At 39.9% G+C, this 21,858-nt stretch overlaps 1 protein-coding gene across 8 annotated transcripts in view; it reads left to right on the forward strand.

The window, feature by feature from the left end:
• Positions 1 to 21,858, forward strand: part of RCBTB1 (RCC1 and BTB domain containing protein 1) — a 96,189-nt gene that overhangs the window by 67,280 nt on the left and 7,051 nt on the right. For all 8 annotated transcript variants that reach the window (XM_047865197.1, XM_047865206.1, XM_047865171.1 and 5 more), the window contains 8 exons: positions 3,675 to 3,841; positions 7,047 to 7,205; positions 9,867 to 9,974; positions 11,068 to 11,210; positions 12,212 to 12,402; positions 16,945 to 17,071; positions 19,290 to 19,441; positions 19,987 to 20,117. In XM_047865197.1, coding sequence (XP_047721153.1) covers positions 3,675 to 3,841; positions 7,047 to 7,205; positions 9,867 to 9,974; positions 11,068 to 11,210; positions 12,212 to 12,402; positions 16,945 to 17,071; positions 19,290 to 19,441; positions 19,987 to 20,117 — 1,178 coding nt within the window. The remainder of the gene's footprint in view (positions 1 to 3,674; positions 3,842 to 7,046; positions 7,206 to 9,866; positions 9,975 to 11,067; positions 11,211 to 12,211; positions 12,403 to 16,944; positions 17,072 to 19,289; positions 19,442 to 19,986; positions 20,118 to 21,858) is intronic.

Genomic DNA, 21,858 nt, shown 5'->3' on the forward strand with positions numbered 1-21,858 from the left:
GCTGATGCATCAGCTGTGCCTTCAGCCAGCTTGTCATTGTTGTGTCAAGCTGGCATCTTTTAGATGTTGTAGTGTATGACATAGGACCAGGAGCCCCATGGCCATGTGAGCACTGCTACATCTCTTTTGCTATAAAGTGGATCCCGTGGTCTGAGGAAATATTTTGCGTAATCAAATACTCTGTGGATTAAATACCTCATATTGTTGTGCTAGCTGAGGCCTTGTGGGCAGGAAACGTGTACCCCGGTTATATGTTGATTTCTGTTAATGTGAACAGCTGCTCTTTCCAGGATGAAACGGTCTGTTGGAGTCACCTTGATACCAAATACCTAGTTAGTTTCTGTAAAAGGGCGATGCTATTTCAGGGACTCTGCATTGGTTTTTTTTAATGGCACAGCAGGCATTTGGCGATGGTAGTAGCCGGGTTGAGTAGGAGTCCCTTCTTCTGAATTTGCATTTTCTTCCTAGGAGTGAAGTTGAGTGTCTTTTCATGTGGTTGAGTCATTCACGTTTTTTTCCATTGTGCACCATTATCAATTCATATTTCTAGCAGGTTCTTGGTCTTTTTCTTTTGTACTTTTAAAAGCTCTTTTTGTAATAGAGATATTGTCTCTTAGTAATATAAAGTAGAAATATTTCTGCTAATATTTAATTTTTTTCTTTGCCCATGTTTTTTCCATGTAAAGTTTAGAAAATATGTAGCTAGATTTATCACTCTTGTTGCTTCTGATTTTGAATCATAGGAAAGTTTTCCCTATGCCCAGGTTATGGAGGAATTGACTAATTTTTTTCCTCCTAATTCTTATATGGTTTTATTTTCCACATTAAAATTTTTTTAATGTTTATTTATTTTATTATTATTATTTTTTAATGTTTATTTTTGAGACAGAGAAAGACAGAGCATGAACAGGGGAGGGTCAGAGAGAGGGAGACACAGAATCTGAAGCAGGCTCCAGGCTCGGAGCTGTCAGCACAGAGCCCAACGCGGGGCTCAAACCCACGGACCATGAGATCATGACCCAGCTGAAGTCAGATGCTTAACCGACTGAGCTACCCAGGCGCCCCTAATGTTTATTTAATTTTGACAGAGAGAGAGAGAGACAGAGCATGAGTGGGGGAGGGGCAGAGAGAGAGGGAGACACAGAATCAGAAGCAGACTCCAGGCTCTGAGCAAGCTGTCAGCACAGAGCCCCACGTGGGGCTTGAACCCACAGACTGGGAGATCATGACCTGAGCCGAAGTCGGACGTTCAACCGACTGAGCCACCCAGGCGCCCCTATTTTCCACATTTAAATTTTTGACTCATTAGGAAGTTGCTATGTGATGAATGAATCTAATTTTTCAATCTGACACAAGTATCTCAACCCAATTTGTAAAAAGTCCTTTCTCCTGCAAATGACATAGCTTTTTTTTTTTTTAAACTTTATTTTTTAAAATTTACATCCAAATTAGTATATAGTGAAGCAATGATTTCGGGAGTAGATTCCTTAATTCCCCTTACCCATTTAGCCCATCCCCCCTCCCACAACCCCTCCAGCAACCATCAGTTTGTTCTCCATATTTAGGAGTCTCTTGTTTTGTCCTCCTCCCTGTTTTTATATTAGTTTTGTTTCCTTTCCCTTATGTTGATCTATTTTGTCTCTTAAAGTCCTCATATGAGTGAAGTCATATGATTTTTGTCTTTGACTAATTTCACTTAGGATAATACCCTCCAGTTCCATCCATGTAGTTGCAAATGGCAAGATTTCATTCTTTTTGATTGCTGAGTAATACTCCATTGTGTATATATATACCATATCTTCTTTATCCATTCATCCATCGATGGACATTTGGGCTCTTTCCATACTTTGGCTATTATTGATAGTGCTGCTATAAATGTGGGGTGCATGTGTCCTTTCAAAACAGCACACCTGTATCCCTTGGATGAATGCCTAGTAGTGCAATTGCTTGGTCGTAGGATAGTTCTGTTTTTAGTTTTTTAAGGAACCTCCATACTGTTTTCCAGAGTGGCTGCACCAGCTTGCATTCCCACCAACGATGCAAAAGAGATCCTCTTTCTCTGCATCCTTGCCAACATTTGTTGTTGCCTGAGTTGTTACTGTTAGCCATTCTGACAGGTGTAAGGTGGTATCTCATTGTGGTTTTGATTTTTATTTCCCTGATGATGAGTGATGTTGAGCATTTTTCATGTGTCAGTTGGCCATCTGGATGTCTTCTTTGGAGAAGTGTCTCTTCACCAAATGACATAGCTTTTATTTCTTTATGCAATTGGTTTATTTCTAGAACTTCAATTTCATTCCACTGGTTTTTCTGTCTTTGACCTAGTATTAATCTTAGTTTTAGGCATTTTTTATAGGTTTTAATAACTGTTAGAGCTGTCTTCTTGCTTCTTTTCTTGGAGTTTTTCTATTCTCATTTGTTCTTCCCAATGAACTTTCTAATCAGTTTGTTTAGCTCCAAAAAGTAACTTATCATTTCATTCCTTTCATTTTAAATTTACCAATTTACACAGGAAAAGCTAGTACCTTTATGATACTGAGTTTTATTGTCCGAGAACAAGGTATGTATTTCTATTTGTTCAAGTCTATTTTTCTGTCTCTTAGGAATGAAAACACTCATAGGTTTGGACATTTCTACCGCCTGATATAACTTTACCGTGATATTGTGGATCTTCTTTAGGTATTACACTTTTTCAATCTATGGCCTCATCCTTCTTAGGATGAAATTTCCCGTTTATGGTTTCTGTCTTAATTTCTGTAATAGGGAAGACCTCTTGTGAGCCACACATAATCAAATTCTAGATTAGATAATCAGAAACCTACTTAATTATGAGTACCTTTCCCCTGGTTGCTCAGGGGCCATTTCAGTGAGTTAGCAGCCTCACGGTAACACTTGGATTCCTGCTGTTGCTCTCAGATACCATTATTTCCAGGTCTAGATTGTCCTTAACAGGTCAGGATGTTTTGATACCATGGGAAAGACATGAAAAGAGTGTATAACTTGGGGATATCTACTCTTGATACTTAGGCATGCTATGTGAGGAAATGCATGAAACATTGGTACTTCTACAGAGGACACAAAACCGAAAAGTTACTTCTGTCAGAATCCCAAAAAGATAAAGTCATTAGAGAGAAACTGAGCCAGATTTGATGCCAGTAATAGTCTGTTTGAGAGAAGCTTTTGGATTTTTGTATGTAGTATATACAAAAAGTATACCTCTTTTCCTCTGTACTTTGTGAGGGAGAGTCTCTCTCACTCTCTCACAGACACACACACGAATGGTTCCCTGATTTTTGGCAAAGTGATAGTTAAGATTAGTGTTAAGCTTTCTTATGTCTTCTACTTTTTGCTTGGTACCTGACACAGAAACCACTGATATGAATCAGTGTGTTCAGAAAGTCTAATTTTTGTATATATAAACTGACTTTTGACCATAAAGCTGATCTTATTTCTTTGCTTGTATTAAGTCCTTGCTTGAATGATTTTACATTTGTCTATCCTGTTTTCTCATTTGTCCTTTCCTTTACCCCTCATCAGTGGTTACTCTATAGGGAGAAGGAGGCAATGGAAGGAAACGAAGGTTGGAGAATGAGTTGTGTAAAGTCTGGGAAAGAAAGTACAGGGGTTACCATTCCTTCTTGAGTTGATTCTTTGTGTGTGGCCGTCTTGTATAGATGGAGTTGTTTATGCCTGGGGCCACAATGGATATAGCCAGCTTGGGAATGGGACGACCAACCAAGGCATTGCTCCCATCCAAGTCTGTACCAATCTCTTGATCAAGCAAGTGGTTGAAGTAGCTTGTGGCTCACATCATTCAATGGCTCTGGCAGCTGATGGAGAGGTAAGTGCCCTGCTTTTATTCTTTTTTTTTTTTTTTTTAAACATTCATTTTTTGATAGAGACAGAGCGTGAGTGGAGGAGGGGCAGAGAGAGAGGGAGACACAGAATCTGAAGCAGGCTCCCGGCTCTGAGCTATCAGCACAGAGCCCGACTCAGGGCTCAAACTCACGGACCGTGAGATCATGACCTGAGCTGAAGTCGGACGCTTAACCGACTGAGCCACCCAGGCGCCCCTATTCTTTATTTTTAAATTGTGGTAAAATACACATAATATAAAATTTGCTGTCCTAGCCATTTTTAAGAATTGTGGAAACCAGACCTCAGGATTTGTGAGGACTGCTTTCTGCAGTGGCTTTGTCATCTGCCTGGATTATTGCCATGGTCTCTTTAACCACTTAAATGGTTAGGATGGCAAATTATATATGTATATATTTTTATATCCATTGTGATTTAGCGAATGTCAGTTCAGTAACATTAAGTACATTGTTATGTAGCCCTCACCACCAGCCATCTTCAGAACTCTTTATTTTGCAAAGCTGAAGCTGTGCCTCCTAATGGTGACTCTCCACTCCCAGCACCTGTGACCACCGTTCTGTCTTCTGTCTCCATGAGTGACTACTCTAGGGACTTCATATGAGTGAAATCATACAGTGTTTGTCTGGTTATGACTGCCTTATTTCACTGGGCATAATGTCCTCAGGGTTCATCCATGTTGTAGCACGTGACAGAACTTCATTCTTAAGACTGAATAATATCCCATTGTGTGTATATGCCATATTTTGTTTGTTCATCTGTTGGATATTTGGGTTGTTACCAACTTCTGGCTATTGTGAAAGTGCCTTTTAAAAAAATAAAATCATGACCATATTTGTATTTGGTCTAGCGTAAACATAGCAGCCCTGTGCACAGCTAAAAACATGTGGGGACACACTCTTTTTCTATGTGATCAGGACCACTCTTTTGATAACAGATTTCAGCCTCAAGGCAGTTGAGTCCCCTGCTCTTCGCTAAGACGACAAATGAGATGTGTATGACAGTGTTCTGTACTTTTGTTTTTTTTAATGACCCCCATCAGTTAAGGTCTGTTTTGTTTTCAGTAATAGTAATGATGTCATAGAAAATAACTTTACCAACATTCCAGTAGGTGCTGTACCCCACCAAGTTAAGGTTGCTCATCTTATTGATTCTACCATCTAATCTTTCATTTTGTTTCTATTCATCTATGTAACCATAGGTCAGGTCTTGCTATCTGCCTGGGCTATTGCCATGGTCTCTTTTGTTCCATAGCATTTTATTTTTATCTTATTTTATATTTTAGTTCATTTCATTTATTTTTAGAGAAAGAGAGCATGAGCGGGGGAGAGGGGCAGAGGGAGAGAGAGAGAGAGAGAGAATGAATGAATGAATGAATCTTAAGCAGGCTCCACGTTTAGCATGGAGCCCAATGTGGGGCTTGATCCCATGAACCATGAGATCATGACCTGAGCCAAAATCAAGAGTTGGATGCTCAACCGACTGAGCCACCCAGGCACACCATCTGTTTTATTCCGTAGCTTTTTGATTGGTCTACCTGTCAAGTATCACCTCTGTGCCCCCTGTGGTTTCTGAAACAGAGATCATATTGTTCTCTTGTTTAGAATCCCTCAGTGTTGTTAACAGTGATTTTACTATGTAGGACAGGGTATGGGTGAAGAAACCAGAGAAGCGGAGGGAGATAAAGGTTTCATGGCTAGGATGTGCTAGACCTAGGCCTAGCACCCAGGTCTTAGGCCCTAAATCCACTGTTTGCTAGTCTGTTTTTAGTTAGTGGAACCTCAGTCCCCATTTTTAAAATGAAAGGCAGCTGCATTACAAGGGAGCTTGGGATATTTGAGAAGTGCCAGAAGAACAGTTGGTTAAAAATTAGAATTCCCTAATTTGTACAGCCTGGATTCCTTGTTTATTTTAACTGTAAGTATATGTTACTTTGGATAATTGTGCTAAATATTTGCATTATTATTCTAGATATTCCTTTGAATCCACTTTGAGGAAGTTTTGCAGTTATTTCTTTGTTCCTGTGAAATGAACCCATAGTGCATATTCTTTTAAACCCCAGCTGTAGGTTTTATTATTGTTGCCTGGGGCAGTATCAGACAGGTGAGGGGAGATAGGAAGTGCGACACAAGAAAGAATCATGGAAGCCACACCTCATGATGTGTGAGGACCACTTCCTGCAGACAAATGAAAGGGATGGGTCCTTAGAAATTCTTCTAGTCTTGGAGGAAGTAATTGCCTGGGCTGCCAGCAGCCCCTCCCCTAATTCTCTCTGGTCACAGTTTTGTTTGATAGGGTCAGTTGGTAATTAACTTGAGGTGGTTTTTTTTCATCTTTGTTACTAGATTTTAACAAGCTCAAAGCTCTATTTGTGTCTCTAGAATTCTGGTTTTCACACTATGGCAAATCACAGGCAGGATGCATTTGAGGAGGGGAGCTTCTTGGAGCTGACAGGCAGCAAATGAGAACTGAGAGAAAATAGAACCAAGAATAAGCTAACAACCCGGTGTCATCTCCATAGGGACAAACATCTCTTTAGTACTTGTGAGCCTTACCGTATTATGACAGACACGTAACTGTGATTGATAATTTTAATTGTGATGGTTGTGACTCATCAGGAAAGGTTATATAATGTTCAGTATTGGTGATTAGTGAGACAGGGAAAAAGCATCTTACGATTTTGGAAGCTTTTTGTGGAGGAAAAGAAAAAAAAGAACATCTGTGCCCAAAGAGTTAGGCACATTTTTCATATCACTGCTGCTTTGTGGTATGTACTTTATTTCCTGTTGATGGCAGATTACAAAATCATGTATGGCTGCTATAATTACAGAGGCAGTGTAGCATAGTGGTTAAGAGCACAGCTAGACCTTCTTGGGTTCGGATTCCACGTTTACTACTTATTGGTTGTAGAACCTGAAGCAAGTCACTTAAACTTCTCTGTTTCTATTTCCATATATAAAATGGGGGTGAAATAGTATCTACCTCAGGGTCACCCTACAGGATTACTATAGGAACTAAATAAGCTAACACATGGAAAGCATTTAGAGCCATGTAGCACATTGTAAATATTCATTAAGTGGGTTTATTTTTATTTCATGATTACTTAGGTGCGTCACAGCTAGAATTTTCACCCTAATGCTAATAATTCTTTCTTTTTCCCATGTCTTGTATAGGTATTTGCTTGGGGGTATAACAACTGTGGCCAGGTCGGATCAGGATCTACAACAAATCAACCAACCCCTCGAAAAGTTACAAACTGTTTACATATTAAGAGGGTGGTTGGCATTGCCTGTGGTCAGACCTCATCTATGGCTGTTCTGGACAATGGGGAGGTGAGCTGTCTCTCTACTCTCCCTTCTCCTCACCTCACCTGTCTCACTGAAGTACCTTTTCCTTCTTGAGCATGTATGAGACCATGGAAGGAAGAGTGCTTTGTTTCTAGAGTTTCATTGATAGTTAACTGGTTTCTGATGGAGGAATATCTGGAGGGTGTTTGCTCCTCACTGTGAATTTTCAGATGCCAAGATTGATCTGCAAGTAAGGATTCCAATGTGTCTAAAATTTATTTTTTTGTGTGTGAGATCCAAATAGTCTAATGTTTGTAGGTATTTGTGATTTAATGTAATAAAGAGTTTGACACTAGTTTTTTCATCCAATGAAAAAATCAAGTGTGCAGTCTTTAAAGGTAACTGATGATTTTTAAAAAGTTTACTTTTTTGAGAGAGAAAGCATCGCAGGAGGGGCAAAGAGAGGGAAAGAGAATCTCAGTTTTTTCTTGTGATGAGAACTTTTAAGATTATTAGCAACTTTCAGATATGGAATACAGTATTACTAACGATAGTCATCATGCTGTACATTATGTCCCCATGACTTACTTTATAACTGGAAGTCTGTACCTTTTGAGCCCTTTTACCCATTTTGTTCAACCCCCAGCCGCCACCTCTGGAAATCACCAATCCGTTCTCTGTGTGTATGAGCTTGGGGTGTGTGTGTGTGTGTGTGTGTGTGTGTGTGTGTGTGTGTGTGTGTGTGTGTGTGTGTGTGTTTAATTAAAATACAGGATGCACAGTGTTCCATTAGTTTCAGTCATGTTTGTCATGCCATGTTTACCAGAGTGTTAACTGGCTTTTTTCATCAATCCTGTTGTCATCTTTGATGACTTTAGAATTTCTTGGGCTAGTCACCAGACATCCTCCATCCTGGTATTCTTTACTTGTTTATTTTTAAAAATATACTTAATTATAAAATTAGTATTATGTGGTTATTTTCACAAAGGAAAGCAAATGAAGCATGAAAATAAAAAGCGAATACCTTTTCTCCAGTCTTGTTAATAGTTTGACGTATATCCTTTTGAACTTTTCTCTATAAAACAATTATATATGGGTGAATATAATTATCTTTTATAAAAAATGGGATTATTATAGGTACTGCTTTTTTCTGCTATTCTGCACCTTTCCTGCTTAACAACACATACGTTTACCTGAATCTATTATCAGACCATTTATAGCTGTTCTCCATTATAATGGCTCCTTACTTTTCCTTGTCTGGATCACCCACAGCCGAAACTCTACTGATGGAAATTTCAGTTGTTTCTAAATTTTTGCTGTTATAAACATTGCAGCCCTGAGTTTCTGTGTTACTCTGTGTGTGTGTGTGTGTGTGTGTGTGTGTGTGTGTGTGTGTGTATCTTTTGTACATTTATGTAAGTAGTCTATAGAATAAGTTCCCAAGAATAAGATTTCTGGGTTAGGGTGTATGCCATTAAATTTTTTGATAGCTGTAGTCAAATTTCTCTGCAGAAAGTTAAAACCTTTTGCACTTACGACATGGAAAGTGCGTTTCACCGTCTCTTGCTAGTACCCTAAATTCTATATCCCTCTTTCCCCTCTGTCACATTGCTCTGAAAAATCCCATCTTTGACTCCACGAGACACCTCAGGTTTCTCCTTTGACCAGACCTTTAGTCTGTTCCTGCTCAGTGTCCCACACTTGCTTGTTCTAAACCTTCACCACCACTGGCAAACCTCTGTCCAGCTCAACTACTTTCAGCTGATGACGCCCTCTCCAGATATCTAAGACATTGTGTTACGTCTTTTAACCTCTTTCCTGTCCATTCCCTCTCTCTTGGTCCCACTGTCACTGCCTTAGTTTCGACCCTTGTCTGAGCTCATTTGCTACTGAATGGCTGTCCTGCCTGTAGTCTCATCTAATCTGTTCACCTTTATGTGCCGCCAGCAGGATCTTTCCAAGTTGTGAATATTAATCTGTTTTGAAATATTTCTGTGGGAGACCCTTACATGCATTCTACTTTTCCCTCGCGTGTTTTGGCACTTTATCCCTTTAGCCCTTACTTTTCCTTCTAGTCTTTTGTCCTGCCACTGTGCTGGATGTGTCCCAGCAGACCACCTCCTCATTTTCAGAACCTGCTTCCAGCACATTCTCTGCCCTCTCCTTGGAATACTTTACTCCCATTTATTGATCCTTCAGCCATGCTCAGATCTCTGCTCTCTGAAAAGTCTTTCCTAAACTTTCTTCCTATAGCTAAGTCCTTTCTCTTCTCTGCTCCTGTAGTGCCTTGATTGTATCTCTAGAATAGCACTCGCCTCCTGGCTGCAAAAAGTTTGCATGTGTCCATCTTTCCTGTTAAACTGCGACCAAAAACTTAGTCCTAGTGCCTTTTATCATGTCCTGACATACAAAGGGTGCTTAATAATTGTTAAGCAGCATCAACTTCCTCGTGTGTAAAGCAAGAATAAATGACTTGCCCAAGGCTATTCAACCAATAAGGTATGGAGGAGGAACTGATGCCAAATTCTGTTATCCCCACCCCCAAAATAATCTTCCATTTGGAGATCCCCAGTAGGGTCACATAGAGTAGGAATATGGGTGTTTGGAAGTGAAAAATTACTTGATTTGTTTAGGTGGATGGCATTTTTGTATCTTCCTTCTTACTAACTGTTTTAAAAGCCTCTTCTCTCCCTTTCTCTCTCTAAGGTGTATGGCTGGGGTTACAATGGCAATGGTCAGCTAGGCTTGGGAAACAATGGTAATCAGCTGACCCCTGTGAGAGTGGCAGCTTTGCACAGCGTGTGTGTGAACCAGGTACGTGTGGTGGGCTTCACTGCTGCTCCCGTGTAGCTCCCCTGCTCCGACTTGGAGAAACACTGGACATTTACCCTTCAGTAGATCCTTTCAGACAATGCCGCATGCCTTCACCCTTCACATTTGAAATTCTGTCTTTCCTAAATTCCCATGATGAGAAGGAACACCATGCTGGTGACACATCAGTCTTGGCAAGTAAAAAAAAAAAAAAAAAAAACTATTGGGGCGCCTGGGTGGCTCAGTCGGTTAAGCATCCGACTTCGGCTCAGGTCATGATCTCGCAGTCTGTGAGTTCGAGCCCCGTGTCGGGCTCTGTGCTGACCGCTCAGAGCCTGGAGCCTGCTTCTGATTCTGTGTCTCCCTCTCTCTCTACCCCTCCCCCGTTCATGCTCTGTCTCTCTCTGTCTCAAAAATAAATAAACGTTAAAAAAAAAAATTAAAAAAAAACTGTTGGAAAAGTCCAGTAGTCTCAATATTTGTTTTTGTTTTTTTAATGTTTTGTTTATTTTATTTTTTTTAATTTTTTTAACGTTTTTTTAATTTATTTTGAGACAGGGAGAGACAGCATGAACAGGGGAGGGTCAGAGAGAGGGAGACACAGAATCTGAAACAGGCTCCAGGCTCTGAGCTGTCAGCACAGAGCCTGACGCGGGGCTCGAACTCACGGACTTCGAGATCATGATCTGAGCCGAAGTCGGCTGCTTAACCGACTGAGCCACCCAGGCGCCCCTGTTTTGTTTATTTTAGAGAGAGAGATATAGTGTGAGCAGGGGAGGAGCAAACAGAGAGAGAGGGAGACACAGAATCCAAAGCAGGCTCTGGGTTCTGAGCTGTCAGCACAGAGCCTGACGCAGGGCTCGAACTCACGGACCATGAGACCATGACCTGAGCCGAAGTCAGATGTTTAACCAACTGAGTCACCCAGATGCCTCAATTTTTGGCTCTTCTAATGCTTGTTTAATGTTCCAGAGAATGTCAGTCCACCCCTGATGATGAGTTGACATTCTGCAGAAGCTGGCTGTATCTTTAAGTAGATGTTTTCCCTGCCCTTCCTGTTTTCCTGTTAATGGTAACCATTTAAATTTACTTGCAGATTGTCTGCGGCTATGCACACACTCTAGCACTAACAGATGAGGGCTTGCTCTATGCCTGGGGAGCTAACACGTATGGGCAGCTGGGAACTGGCAATAAAAATAACCTGCTAAGCCCAGCACACATCATGGTGGAGAAAGAAAGGTAACTGTACCATGTGAAAGAAAGGCTGTACCATGTGTCGGGACTATGTGTGTGTTTTTGGATTTGGGATTCTGTGTGCTGGAGCTACGGTGTTTGGCTTTGTCACGCTTCTGTTTATTAATATTGTCATTTTGAACAAAAGAGTTTGAGTAGCAGCCAGAATGGACATGCGGTTGATAGGATTCTCATGTGGCTTCCTAAAATAACCTCCTGTGATTGATAGGCATTAATGCATCTTGATATAATTCTCACATTTCCTGTGGCTCATTTAGTAGGGAAGTAAAATGGGGTCTGTCGCCATGTAGAAATTGAGTGTAGTGTAGACTTTTCCTTTGAGCCAACTAAAACGACTTTTAAGTCTGCTTTTGAAAGGAGATTTTCTGTTTAAATATTGATTTGATTTAATGTGTCTCACTGGAATAGATGCTTTGTTTGTTCAGCCAAATCTTGAGGTCTTACCCAGTAAGCTTTAGAGTTGACTTGTGATTGCAGGACTGTGCCTAAGAAGCCTACTGAGAAATGTGTGTGGCTTGATGTCCATTTGGATAAGGGTGTGTAGAGTCCATTACCCCAAGGCCATCGCTTATTTAGAGGCTGTGAGAAGAAGTTGTGTCAAGGAGGTGGTGTATTGAAGGCAATGTTTTGTTCTTGTTTTTTTCATACTGTCTAAGCCCCCAGAACTGTCAAGACAGTTTCTCTCTGTCCACTTTCCTCATTTACTTTGGTTTCGAGTCCCTTTTTCCAAGTTTTCCTCAACAGTATGTATTATTTATCCTAATTCAGAATGAGGTCAGGATGAGAAGTGGGGTGACAAGCAAGGGAAAAACACAATACCCTTGCTGTGATCTTTTGGTTCTGTCCATATGACTCGAAGCTAATGTCCCTCAGTCCTGGGCTCTTTTTTGCAGCGTTGTAAGCATGGCCTTTTTATCTGCCTTGTGTCCTGTGCTGTAGGCTTCTGTGATAAATAAATTACATACATTTTTCTTAAAACATTTCAGGGTAGTAGAGATTGCGGCCTGCCACTCGGCCCACACGTCGGCTGCCAAGACCCAGGGCGGGCACGTGTACATGTGGGGCCAGTGCCGGGGCCAGTCCGTGATCCTGCCTCACCTCACGCACTTCTCCTGCACCGACGACGTGTTCGCCTGCTTCGCCACTCCTGCTGTCTCTTGGCGCCTCCTGTCTGTAGGTAAGAAAGCTCGGGGCTACTTTTTTTTTTTTTTATGTTTATTTATTTGAAAGAGAACATGTGCAGGGGTAGGGCAGAGAGAGAGAGGGAGAGAGAGCGAATCCTCTGACAGCACAGAGCCCGATGCGGGGCTTGAACTCAGACCACGAGATCATGACCTGAGCTGAAGTCAAGAGTCAGACGCTTAACCAACTGAGCCGCCCAGGTGCCCCTTTCATTTTAATCGAGGTGAAATTTATGTTCATAAAATTCACCATTTGAGAGTGTACAATTCAGAGGCATTTAGTACGTTCATAGTGTTGTGCAGCCACCGTTTGTATCAAGTTCTGAAACATTTTCATCACTCTGAGAGAAAACCCTGTACCTGTTTTGCAGTCACTCCCCGTTCTCCTTTCTCCAGCCCTGGCAATCACATACTTTGCTTTTAGCTTTTATGGATTTACCTCTCCTGGATATTTCATATAAAGGAAATCAGTGTGTGACCTTTTGTGTCTAGCTGCTTTTATGTAATATTTTTGAGGCTTAACCATGTTGTAGTATATATATTAGTACTCCATTCCTTTTTATGGCTGAATAATATTCTGTTGTATGTATAGACCGCATTTTTTTAATCCATGCATCTGTTGATGGATGTTTGGATGGTTTCTACCTTTTGGCTGTTAAGAATAGTGCTATAATAAACATTTGTGTACAAATATTTGACTAACCTGTTTTTAAGTGCTTTTGTTATACTAAATTTATTACATAATTGAATATGAACCAGAATGAACTTAAAAAAATTAAAAACTCGTAATTTATTTATTTTCATTATATGAAGTTTATTGTCAAATTGGTTTCCGTACAACACCCAGTGCTCATCCCATCCTCAATAACCATCACCCACCCTCTCGTCTCTCCCACCCCCCATCAACCCTCAGTTTGTTCTCAGTTTTTTTTTAATTTTTTTTTTTTAACGTTTATTTATTTTTGAGACAGAGAGAGACAGAGCATGAACAGGGGAGGGTCAGAGAGAGGGAGACACAGAATCTGAAACAGGCTCCGGGCTCCGAGCTGTCAGCACAGGGGCCCGATGCAGGGCTCGAGCTCACGGACCACGAGATCGTGACCTGAGCCGAAGTCGGCGCTCAACCGACTGAGCCACCCAGGCGCCCCATTGTTCTCAGTTTTTAAGAGTCTCTTATGCTTTGGCTCTCTTCCACTCTAGCCTCTTTTTTTTTTTTTTTTTTTTCCTTTTTTTCCTTCCCCTCCTCCATGGGTAAAAACTTGTAATTTAAAGGGTGACATGTTAACTCCACTTTCTTTCTCACTTTGTCTTTCAACCAGTCTCAAATACTTTTATTTCAGAAGGGCACAAAAACCGAGCTATTGCAAAGGGTACTGGAATTTAGGGTGATCTTTGGTTACATAATCTGTCCCTTTTCTAAATATTATCTTCTTCAGGCGTCCATTGACGGAAAAATGGTAAGGTGTCAGAAAGCTGAGTAGCCATTAACAAGATGGGTTTAATCTCTTTTTCTTTTATTTCTTGTTCATTTCTGCATTTTTTGCGATGTATTTCTTCTAAGTTATTCTTTGTATGCAGAGGAAATAAGTGGATCATGATGGCCCCTGTGCTTGGAAATTAATGTAGCTCTTGTCAACTGTGGGGTTTGGGTTGCTTAGCAGTTGATATTAAAGACCAGTCTTGTAGTATGTGTCATGCTCGGGTGTATTAGCCAGCTGGCCGGGGCTGTCCCATCATCAGGTGACCAGTCTTTGTGCTCATGGGGGCAAAGAGTATGTTTAGGAAGAGTTAAGCTGCTGCTCAATTTAATGTGAAATAAACATTTCCAGGTTTTTTAACAATAATACAATATTTTTTTGCAGTGAATGTTGTGATTGGAAAATATTTAATTCACAGAATGGGACTGTTTAGCCATAACTACACATAGGTATAGCATGGACAGCCAAACACTATGCACATCTTCAGATTCCCAAGTGCTACTTAACCTGGACCCATTCATAAAAGGCTTCTCCAGGTACTTGCCTTTCAGAAGTCTAATCCTGAGAAGACATCCTTTTCAGAAGAAAAGTTGTAACTTTTGGAAAAAAAGTTGGAAAAAATAAGATTCAGAATATCTCCTAGAGGACTTCTTACCACCTGCTAAAAGTCAGAAGGGTTTTCTCTTTCAGTTTATGATCTCAGCTGAGTGTTAGGAAGAAAGATGGTGAAATCACACCTCGGAAGAATACTTCTTCTCTAAAGGGAGTTGTTCACACTTGTCAGAAACCAAAATGGGGGAAAGGGTTACTTCAACCCTTAGGACTGATGGCAGAAGTGGAGGCACCGCTCGAAGCTGTTTTGCGGACGGGTGGGGTAGCAGTCTAGGTTCCTGGACTCCTTACCCATCTGAGTCATTTCCTTTCTTCTGTTTGCCAGAGATCCAGGTTACAGGGTGAGGGGAAAGCCTGACTTTTGAGAGATTGTCCACTTTCTGCCAGAGCCAAGAGAGCTCTGTGTTGTGGGAGTTCCAGGGAGGGCTTGGGTGAATGCTATTTCCTTGGGAGGTTCTCATAATAAAGCTCAGGGATGAGCTTACTTGTTAAGTTTCAGCCTAGGTTTTAACAGGTGTCCCTCTAAGAGCAGCAGGCTGCTGAGAGACACAGCTCAGTTCTTTGATGGAGTCCCGTTCTCATCTCATGGTAGAAACCTGTCTCCTGTGTTGACAGCACCTGCGTTCAGTGCCAGTGACCTCTGGAATTTTCTTTGTTTTCCTGTTAGCTGCCTTTTACTGGCTTTCCTTTGTCCACGCATAGCACAGGAAGGTGTTACATAATTTGTACAAGTGCCTTTACTTTTCTTCATAAGGACATAGTTCTTACATATAACAGTTCTTATCAGGCAATGTGATCATGTTTTTGTAAAACTGTTCCCTTTGAGTATACATTGTTACTAAGTAAATTTGCTCTGTTTTTAGATTGCATGTAAGGATTATTTGTACATTAATATTTAGGGCTAATAGGGATGTTTAGATTCCACATACCTAGGAAAAAGGGTTTTTCTGCATAAGAACATGACTGCTTAGCATTACTACTTTAGTGGTAAGTTTGTTTCTTGACGCTCCTGGAGTTGAATTTACCAACCCCTTGAAACTACCCAAAGCAGAGCAAAGGTGTTTTCAGTGTTTCAGTCAAGGAGAATTGATAAATTCTTAGCCCTGGAAGAGAACCACTCAAGTTTTTTTCTTTTTTTTTTTAATTAATTTTTAAATTTACATCCAAGTTCCTTGGCATATAGTGCAACAATGATTTCAGGAGTAGCTTTCAGTGATCCATCCCCTACATGTTAATACCCAGTGCTCATCCCAAAAAGTGTCTTCCTTAATGCCCCTTGCCCATTTAGCTCATCCCCCAATCCACAACCCTCCAGCAAACCCTCTGTTCTCTGTATTTATTTAAGAGTCTCTTATGTTTTATCCCACTCCCTGTTTTTGTATTACTTTTGCCTCCCTTCCCTTAATGTTCATCTGTTTTGTATCTTAAATTCCACATAAGTGAAGTTACATGATATTTGTCTTTCTTTGACAGACTAATTTCGCTTAGCATAATACCCTCCAGTTCCATCCACGTAGTTGCAAATGACAGGATTTCATTCTTTTTGATTGTTGAGTAATACTCCATTGCATATATATACCAGATCTTCTTTATCCATTCATCCGTCGATAGACATTTGGGCTTTTTCCAGTTTGGCGATGCTATAAACATTGGGAGAACCAATCAAGTTTGTTTTTTTTTTTTTTTAAATTTTTTTTTTCAATGTTTATTTATTTTGGGGACAGAGAGAGACAGAGCATGAACGGGGAAGGGGCAAAGAGAGAGGGAGACACAGAATCGGAAACAGGCTCCAGGCTCTGAGCCATCAGCCCAGAGCCTGACGCGGGGCTCGAACTCCCGGACCGCAAGATCGTGACCTGGCCAAAGTCGGACGCTTAACCGACTGTGCCACCCAGGCGCCCCTAGAACCAATCAAGTTTTAAGTGAGCAGTGATACAATCATGGACTGCATATAAATTTTTCTTTTCTTTTTTAAGTATACATTTAAAAGTTTTTAAATGTTTTATTTTTGAGAGAGAGAGAGGGAGAGATTGGGGGAGGAGCAGAGAGAGAGAGAGAGAGACAGAATCTGAAGCAGGCTCCCACCTCCAAGCTGGCTCTCCCCAATGTGGGGCCTGAGCTCACAAACTGTGAGATCATGACCTGAGCCAGAGTCGGACACTCAGCTGACCAAGTCACCCAGGCACCCCTAAAAAATACACATTTTTAAATGTCTAACTTCATATATAAGACTGGTAATTGGCCTTTTCAACTACATACATATTTTTTGGTAGTTTATAGACTTAAGATACGTATTTTAATATGGTGAAATTGATTTGTCAAATAAGGCACAAACTTGAAAAAAATCTGAATTATTCACCTTGCTAATGGTTATCTTTTAGAAGTCTTTTCTTATCTCTGGCACATTTCTTCAGATTTATGTACTAATAATGGGTTTGTTGCTTTCAGAGCATGAAGACTTTTTAACAGTTGCTGAATCACTGAAGAAAGAATTTGATAGTCCAGAAACTGCTGATCTGAAGTTTCGAATTGATGGGAAATATATCCATGTCCATAAAGCTGTTTTGAAAATCAGGTATTTTTGCATGAGCTTAGAGACATCGATAACCTTACTTTCTTTTTGCAGTCTCCTTTTCGTGACCGCTAAGAAATAGCCTTGGTAGTAGAGAGAAATGGCGCTACTTACTATATTTGTGAATAGTATCCATGCATTATCTGTGTGTGTGAGTGTGCACTCATGTGCCTTTTTGAAAAAGCATAATGTGGTAGAAGTATTTGTCTGTATATATATATATTTAATATATATGTATATTGTATACATATAAATATATATGTATACATATATATGTGTACATATGTACATATAAATATATATATAATATATATATTTAATAAAATATATGTTTGTTTATTTTTGAGAGGGGGAGAGAGAGATGAAAAACACGAGAGGGAGAGGGGCAGAGAGAGGGAGACACAGAATCCGAAGCAGGCTCCAGGCCCTGAGCTGTCAGCACAGAGCCTGATGCAGGGCTTGAACTCATGAACCATGAGATCATGATCTGAGCTGAAGTTGGACATTTAACCGAGGGAGCCACTCAGGCTCCCTGTCTATATTGTTTTTTTAAATGAGGTTCTTATGAATTCTTATTTGTATCGACAAATTTACTTAACGTGATTAAAAAAATACAAGAGATTAGTTAGTGAAAAGTGTGTATGTCCTCTTAAAGATTCATTCCCCCCCCATCAAGAAACTCTCATGGTCAGGAGTGATGGACCTCTGGCCCTGAGGGACATGTGATTCCCAATTAAAGGAATGATCTTTAGGGGTGCCTGGGTGGCTCAGTCGGTTAAGCAGCCGACTTCGGCTCAGGTCATGATCTCACAGCCCATGAGTTCAAGCCCCACGTTGGGCTCTGTGCTGACAGCTCAGAGCCTGGAGCCTGTTTCAGATTCTGTGTCTCCCTCTCTCTGACCCTCCCCCGTTCATGCTCTGTCTCTCTGTCTCAAAAATAAATAAACGTTAAAAAAATTTTTTTTTTAATAAATAAATAAAGGAATGATCTTTAGATATAGTAAATGGAGTTATTTGTATAAATGTGAGGGAACTTTGTATTTATTAATAACAGTTTGGACTCTTGCCCCCTAAGGCTGCCATCACTGAGAAGGAGGCACATGAAGTGAGACCATAGAGAGTTAAACTGGTCCTTTTTGAAATGTAGTTAAAAGCCTCTTTACAAAATAACTCATTTTAAGGGAACCTAAAAGCCATATATATCATTCATTACTAAGAGAGTAAATATCTGAACCAAAGGAATGAAATTATAGACTGGAAATGTTCCTTCTGGGAACCTGTGGTCAACTAGTCTGTTCCTCCCATGCATAGTTTTCTGATCCATTTGTCATTCCTTGCCTAGACAACTATTCCTTTTAACTTCTCAGATGAAGTAATTTCTTATGTAGATGGAGCCATTCTTTTGGTTGTGAATGGATTTTGAAAATATTCTGTTTATTTATACCGTATCTCATTTTAAAAGGATCTGAAAAGATGATTTTTTAAAACTGAAATATGTAGAAAACCCAGTTTTAGAAATCAATTTTGCATGTAGGTGGCTTTTTACATGCAAATATAACATAAAAAGACCCACTTAGATTTGTTAAAAAATCTGTGACTTTCCTAGTGAATGTTTTTTCTAAGTAAGTTAGTAACAGACTTGGGTGTATTGGAGAGAGAGCAGGTCAAAGCAGAGGAACAAAATAGGACCGGCTGTTTTGGAGATGAGTCAGAAAAGGAGGAAAATTGTCATGTGAGGTAATGTGATAATCATCAGCCTAAATGTGATCCAGTTAACACTGAAAGTGGTTTTAAAAATATGCTGATTACTTGAAAATTAAAAACCAAATGAGTTATTTGAATGATGTTGATGTATCGTCAAAGATTTGAACTCTCATTTCTGAATTTCCTTTAATTTCATTGTTTAAAATGCACTTCTGTATAATCTTTTTAAGAAAAACGAGGGAGCAAAATCCTTGATCTGGATGAGGACTATCAAAGGCAAACAGTGGTGCACCTGAAGGGCTGGGTACTTCTAGGCCCTACTTAGAATCCTTAGTATTTAATAGGAGATGCCCATCAGAAAATGCAAGTGAATAGATTCAGAAGGTGAATGTAAAAGCCTGTGCTAAAGATTCATAAGCCTGTGAGTGTGGGCCTGAATGTAGTAGTAGGTAGGGAGACCTGTAAGAGTTGTTGGATTTCGTCAACTTCATCAGATAACTTTGCTTGTTCTGTCTAGGTGTGAGCACTTTCGATCCATGTTCCAGTCTTACTGGAATGAGGATATGAAGGAGGTGATAGAAATAGACCAGTTTTCTTACCCAGTGTATCGTGCCTTTCTCCAGTACCTCTACACAGATACAGTGGACCTGCCACCTGAAGATGCTATAGGTACCTCAGCCACCGGGACGGGCCAGGCCTCACGAGCAAAAATCTCTCCCTCCACGTTCTCACAGTACTGAAGTGTAAAAAGTTTCAACTCAGTTGGCTTTTACATGGTTTTTAGAAAATATTTGAAGTAAATGTCTTTAACAATAGTATTGTATAAGGTATTACGGTTCACAATTATAGACCTAGTTTATTTATGGCTATGGACTTATTTTAATTTTAATAATTTTTAATTTTGTAATATTCTAATTTTTAATACGTTGCTAATGCATTTAGTGTATCCTCTTGGAAACAAAAGAAGGGCGGCAATTCCATTTATTCCCCTTCTTTTGTACTGTAGAGGAAGTTGTATAAAGCGAGTGTAGGAGAGGTCTGTTCTGGGGTGGGGAGGGGAGTGAAAAAGAGGATCTATTTAATAACCTTTAGGGTAGCGTTCATTAAGAAACTTTTGATTCATCTCCATAACTCTTTTCACCAAAATGAAATATATATGTTTATAAATTAGGGGAAAGTATCATAAACTTGGTGAAATTCTTTTTTGTTTTTAGGTCTTTTGGACTTGGCCACGTCTTACTGTGAAAACCGGCTGAAAAAGCTCTGTCAGCACATTATCAAGCGTGGAATTACGGTGGAGAATGCCTTTTCATTATTCTCTGCTGCAGTCAGATACGATGCAGAGGTAACATGAACAGCAAACTGAAGCCAACCCCTCCAGCTCCCTGTGCTCTGCCTCCCACCCTTTTCTTGCATGAGACAGGGAACATGAGTAATTTCGTATCTGTGTATGCTCTGAAATTCTATCATTGTCTAATTGTAACTCATAATGATTCATGTGCGAAGAGCTTGCTCTGGACTCCTTTTTATTTGTGTGTTTGTTGTGGATGGTTGATTTTGCACTGGATTGAATTCTTAATCTGGGGTTCACGGGTCTCTAAAGAATCTATGAATGAATGGCCTTTTGAGAGTCTGAAATTTTGCATTTGGTGTGTTTTCTTGAAGTTAAGAATCAGAGCGTCATCATATTGTAGGCTTCTTGTGAGCAGAACTGTTTCTTATTCTCTGTATTCTGTAGTGCCTGGCACATAGTAGGCGCTGGATGATAAATGTTTGTTGAACTGAATGAATATGGTACCACCTGAAGGATACATTAAGGATAATTAGTGAACTAAAGTCTGGTACGGTTGGTTTTATAAATTTATAGAGAATATAAGGTAGAGAGCAACAGCCTTGGAGTCCAGCTAAGGCATACACCTTTAATGACACAATTAGCCCGTTCTTAGAGGTAGTATTTTGTCATCATTTGACAAGGCAGAGTACGCGGTATTGAGATTTACCAAACACCTGCAGGGATCTTCTCCTTTATCAAACTTAGGGATCCAAATGGACCATTATGTTTTGTATTTTCAAAGTGCATCCTATTTTTATTTGAAATTATATTATCATGAATATTTGCTAAGGTCAAATATAGTTGACTTTCTCTGTGGCCTGACAGCAGATTTGGTGATTAAATTATTTCTAATAGGAAATGGATGTCTAGATTTTTTTCTTGCCTTTTCTGTGACACCATGAACTTATTTATTAGAAGTGCCCTTTTCTTTAGGTTGCATTTCTATCTAGTGATGTAATTTTAAATTGGTCAGTGCCCTTTCTGTCCATTTGGTAATCACTTTTAGCATCTTCTCTGTATCTCTCCCTTCTCCTTACTACTAATGAGTTCCATATTCTAGGGGTTAGGATATTGCTGATTAAAACCAGTTAAAACCACCTGGGCAGAGGCAAACATCTCAGCTCTAGTTGCTGGAAATTTCTCATTTTAAGTTAAAACCTATCCCATCGAGTTTCCAGGAAAAAACCTTATGGCACTTCTACCTGTGCCAACTGATCGTGCCAGCTGATCGCTTTTTTAAATTAGCTTTCATTTTTCTCATGCTAAGTATAGACATTAGATACCATCTCTTCCTTGAGACTGCAAACATGTGTTTCCCTGAGTCTGGCACAGTGTGGGCATATGGTTGGCACTCAAGAATGTATGCTGAGTTTAATGAATGAGTGAATATATTTGAAACACCTTGCCATGAAGGTGTCCTTTAAAAAATGAAGAAAACAATAAAACTCCAAACCCCCCAAATATCAATACATTCAATGTAGAAAACTTGGAATGTAGAAGACAAAAAGAGAAAGAATCACTTCTTTCTTTCTAGGCTGTATTTTTTTGGGGGCGGGGGGGGATTCTTCTAGGAGTTACCTTGTATTTCCCTTAGTGCAATAGAATGTAGTAAGTAAATAAATGAAGTGTTTAGAATGTAAAAATAAAACCTACTAGCTGTATCTATAAGTTGATGGGAAGCTGCCACTAAGATTAGAAATATACCACCAAAATATTGACTTTCAGAAGCTCCGCTTAGGGAGACTAGATGACT

Source organism: Prionailurus viverrinus, chromosome A1 (assembly GCF_022837055.1).
Source record: "Prionailurus viverrinus isolate Anna chromosome A1, UM_Priviv_1.0, whole genome shotgun sequence".
Lineage (NCBI taxonomy): Eukaryota > Metazoa > Chordata > Mammalia > Carnivora > Felidae > Prionailurus > Prionailurus viverrinus.